Source organism: Sphaeroforma arctica (genome assembly GCF_001186125.1).
Source record: "Sphaeroforma arctica JP610 unplaced genomic scaffold supercont1.414, whole genome shotgun sequence".
NCBI classification, from domain to species: domain Eukaryota; class Ichthyosporea; order Ichthyophonida; genus Sphaeroforma; species Sphaeroforma arctica.
In genome coordinates this window covers 38,510-42,685 of record NW_014040144.1, presented here as the reverse complement: position 1 = coordinate 42,685, position 4,176 = coordinate 38,510, and the positions used below count along the sequence as shown (strand labels likewise).

Genomic DNA, 4,176 nt, shown 5'->3' with positions numbered 1-4,176 from the left:
GTTCAATTCTGCGTATGCAGTGTCAAAGGATGGTGATCTTCGTGCTGATAAAGTTGGACTGTACAGGAGATGCTTGCGCCAGATACAGTTACAGCTCCTTGTACAAACTACGCTGACACTGTACAAGTCTAAAGTTTACTAGCGAATATGATCATCCTTACTAAGGGAAGTATTCGGTAGATATTTGCCAGCGTCAGCGCTCAATGCTCTATATCGGGTTATACAATGGTCAAAGGGCACAAATGTGAGCTAGTACTACCATGATTTTTGTACACAACCAAAACGCCCTATTACTGTGTCTAAAACGCGCAGAGTGTATCGCGCACGCTACTACTGAAACTGAGCAAGTACATCCCTGCCATGAGCGCTCTGTTATGATGGTGCCAGAATTGGTGCACCTCACATTATTGTGCCATGAAATCGGCAATTGTAAGCCAAGCACTACGATACCAGCCTCCCAGTAGATCAAACTCTGGCCCACCCACATTGCTTCGACGGGATTTTATAGCCTCAACCCTTGAATTAAGCTCAATTGAGCGCTTGCAGGCCAATCACAATCGGCGGGATAGGATCGGCCGCACAAAAAAAACATTAGCGTTATGCAATCGGGGTTTCCGGTCAATATGCGCCTGTCAATGACTGCATTTGTCAACGGCTTATAAAAAAAATGCTAAAAAAATACTCAAAACATTCCCACTGCGAGGATCGAACTCGCGGACTTTCGCTTAGAAGGCGAACGCCTTACCACTGGGCCAAGCGGGACATGCTTTCGAAGTATATGTTTTTAATATATACAGTTAGCTTTTAAAAGGACTAAAGATTTTATGTATAAACTCGCCATTTATTTAGTACCACTCCTTGTCTATATCAGTATATCGGTGCTAGTGGAACGAGCAATACATGAAGATTCTTGCTGTCATCATTCGGCATAAACCCGCTACAATTGACGCGCCGGTACAAGATCTTCGTTGCCCTGCAGTCATACGCTGCTCGACACTTCCCGAATATTGGATGGGTATCACATTGGTCGTAGCGTTGTAAGTCCGCCAGAGGCTATAAAGTCAGAGTCGGCAGTAATCATATTGATAATAAAATTAGTATCTATACACCCATCTGGGGGCCACCATAAGCCAAGTCAGAACCAATGATAATCATATTTAATGATACTATCTATGACTTTGGCGCCCGTTTAACGAGTTTGAGAAGCAGCGCTCGTGGCACCTATTCTCCCAACGTAGGGCGGACACTCATGGCTCATAAACATTTACATTGTTCGGATATCTCTTTCTCCCGTGAAGATTGAGAAATGGCTTGCATTCCACCGTTCACTCTTACCTGCAGGATATCAGTGTAAGTTTGATTAGCTGGACTGTATATTGCCAGTATTCGGAAACCTGCAAGTTACTCACTAAGTACTGCCAGCTCCATTTCATATGCAACAGAAAAATTAAAGACACTCATTCAAGTAGTCTTCCGAACGGGTTTTATTTATCGGTTGACATACAATTTATAGCAATACAATTGCACATCTAGCGTAATCCAGAAGCTTCTATCAAATAAATAAGCGTTAAGTGATTGAGAACCATGAGTACTTGATTCCCGATTCGCTTCCAGAGTGGTACGATGCTCGGAGTTCTCACACTGCTTTGCCCTGCGGAATACAGGGTGTCCACTGAATTGACTTCTGAATTCAGCCATTATGACTTCCAATTATCTCATATCAAAGACTTTGCAAATCCGAGAAACCCGCCGCGGGAAATGGCTAGCTGAAGTTATCGTAGACGATTGTCACTACCGCATAGAACAAATTCTGAGCACACCACTTAGTTGTCTGGCGAGATAAAGAGCACACATGCTACGTTGCTGATTCTATCAGAAACGCCTCATATGCACTAATTAGGGCCTTGACCTCTTCCTCGGTGTTGTGTGCGTGCAGTACCACTCGCAATCGCTCGGTGCCTGTGCGTACAATGAAGAAACAGGTCAATGGATTAAAGGTTAGCAGATGATAGATATATTAGTGGGCTGACCACCTACTCTAGTAGTAAAAGGCACGTGTGCCCAGTTATATATATAAACAAAGGAAACCAGCATGGAGAAACAAGATAGTCTAACAGGCCAAATAAAGGAAAATGTAGTCCAAAAAATAAAAAGGAATCTCAGCTCGCGAGAGCATAACATAGTTTGCTGTCCATTTTCACAGACTGGGAAAAGTACTTACCTTTGGCTACCGTCGGGCTGCGAATAGGAAATGTCATGATTCCACGGCGCTACACGGGAAAACAGCATGCACAAGTTAGCAAGGGGTATACTATGCGGACGATCAGAACATACAAGGTAACAAGCTGTCCAGAATCGGTGGAATGTCAATCGCTTTGTATATAAATATATTTCTTTGTGTGCAAATATGAATCCATTTAGCATCTGATGTGAATAAATATGCTGGTGCGATGCTGGTATGGTCTGAATACTAACATAAGAACTCTAAAATTGACTGGTTATAGCCAATGATATGCGTAATAAATACAGTGTATGTGAAAGAACTGTCGACAAATTTCAATTAAAAGATCAACTCCACACAAATAACTACGGAGCAAATGTAAATATGCAATACAGTGTTTTCTCTAGAGCTTTACAAAAATACACGCATCTGCACACCACATGAATATAGAGAGATGAATATATGCATGCGATGTACGACAAGATACATACCTTGAGGTAGGCTGCGGCAGAGATGGCTTTGTGATTAGATCCAACGACAAGAGCCTAGACAAACAGAGATATTTGAAGCATTAATATCAGGATGCGTCGTCAAAAGCACACCACAGACGTTGTCTGTTCGACAAATGCTTCCGCTGTATGATTTGTACAGCTCAACTATGAAACGGGTCACGCAAAGATTAGCATAACCCTGTCGCAGATGGTATAGCTCATCCAGCACTCCGACTATATGTTTTGGACGGCTCAACGGTATGCAACGAGCCAAGCAAAATCCGCAACCGCCGCAGATATACGAGGGTATGACAGATGATATCACTTCATCAAACAAGCGACCCACATACATGTAAGCATCAACGACCATCCAAGAACCAAGCAAAATCTGATCTACTATTGTATTCCAATGGTTAATTACACACGTCAACCGCGAGTCCTACAGACACTCCCGTATGCACGCGTACAAATACATGATACAAGTAGTACTGGAGAGCCAATCCCAATTTGCAGCACGTGAATAAAAGTACCTCCCCTTACATTTACGTGACTACGAAGTAGAGCTGTGTACCTCGTCTGCATAGTATCTACGAGAGTGCTTATATATATATATTCACATTTATACTACCGTAAGAAGTGTGCACACTACCTATGTATATATATATATATATATAAATATAAATATAAATATATATATCCATGTGCATACTACTGTATGAAGTGTGCACATTACCTGTATAGGGCTGTTGCTCGGTATATAGTCGAAATTCGGAGTGCGCTGAGCGGCTGCGTGTGCCTCAGCGCCAAATAGATTGATGAGATCTATAACATAATTTTTGAACGGAGTAATTAAGTAATAAATCCGTTTCTGCGTATGCGGACACGATTAGGGTCGAGGGTTCGAGGTTGTTAAGTAATGCATATCGTTGTGTGTGTATATACAAAACTCTGTCGCGACCAGAGTTGAGTGTGCGGCTATTTTTATTATTGTAGCTGACTGTTGTGCACGTGTGTATACATAACTCGGTCTCTACCTGTGGTGAAAGTTTGCGTATCCATGGAGCGTTTTTACTTTTTGTGTACATGGCAATCGAAACTTTGAGAGGCCATGTGATATCAAGAATTGTTCACATGTCGAAAACGCGGCGTTTATCATTGAAAGAAGATGAGATTGTAAAGTTGCGAAAACTGTACAGAATACTTAACAAAAAAATTTAACGCTATATAAGACATCTGGGACCCACACTATCTAACCGTTAGTCCTAAGGACAATATAGCACCTAAACAACTAGTTCACTTAAGCACACGAGCTTGATGACATATGAGATATACAATACTCTCTGCTCTGATGCAATATAGTTCTGTACGGCCGTTTACAAGCACGCATACAGATGACAACGAATACAAACGCGCAATACACATATTCTTTCTCTTGCTTCCGAACACAATAAATAGAACATATAT

The 4,176-nt window shown here is 41.8% G+C and overlaps 1 protein-coding gene and 1 non-coding gene across 2 annotated transcripts in view; both read right to left on the bottom strand.

Annotated features, from left to right (window-relative positions):
• Positions 1-690: 690 nt before the first annotated feature.
• On the bottom strand, positions 691-762 carry SARC_30124. Its single transcript has one exon. It is a non-coding gene; the product is annotated as a tRNA-Arg (tRNA).
• Positions 763-1,394: 632 nt separating this feature from the next.
• SARC_06030 (hypothetical protein) overlaps positions 1,395-4,176 on the bottom strand; it is a gene marked incomplete at its 5' end in the record, with an annotated part of 5,662 nt that continues 2,880 nt past the window's right edge. The window contains 4 exons of the mRNA XM_014300086.1: positions 1,395-1,959; positions 2,222-2,270; positions 2,713-2,766; positions 3,446-3,534. Of these exons, the coding sequence (XP_014155561.1) occupies positions 1,856-1,959; positions 2,222-2,270; positions 2,713-2,766; positions 3,446-3,534 (296 nt within the window). The 3' untranslated portion in view covers positions 1,395-1,855. The remainder of the gene's footprint in view (positions 1,960-2,221; positions 2,271-2,712; positions 2,767-3,445; positions 3,535-4,176) is intronic.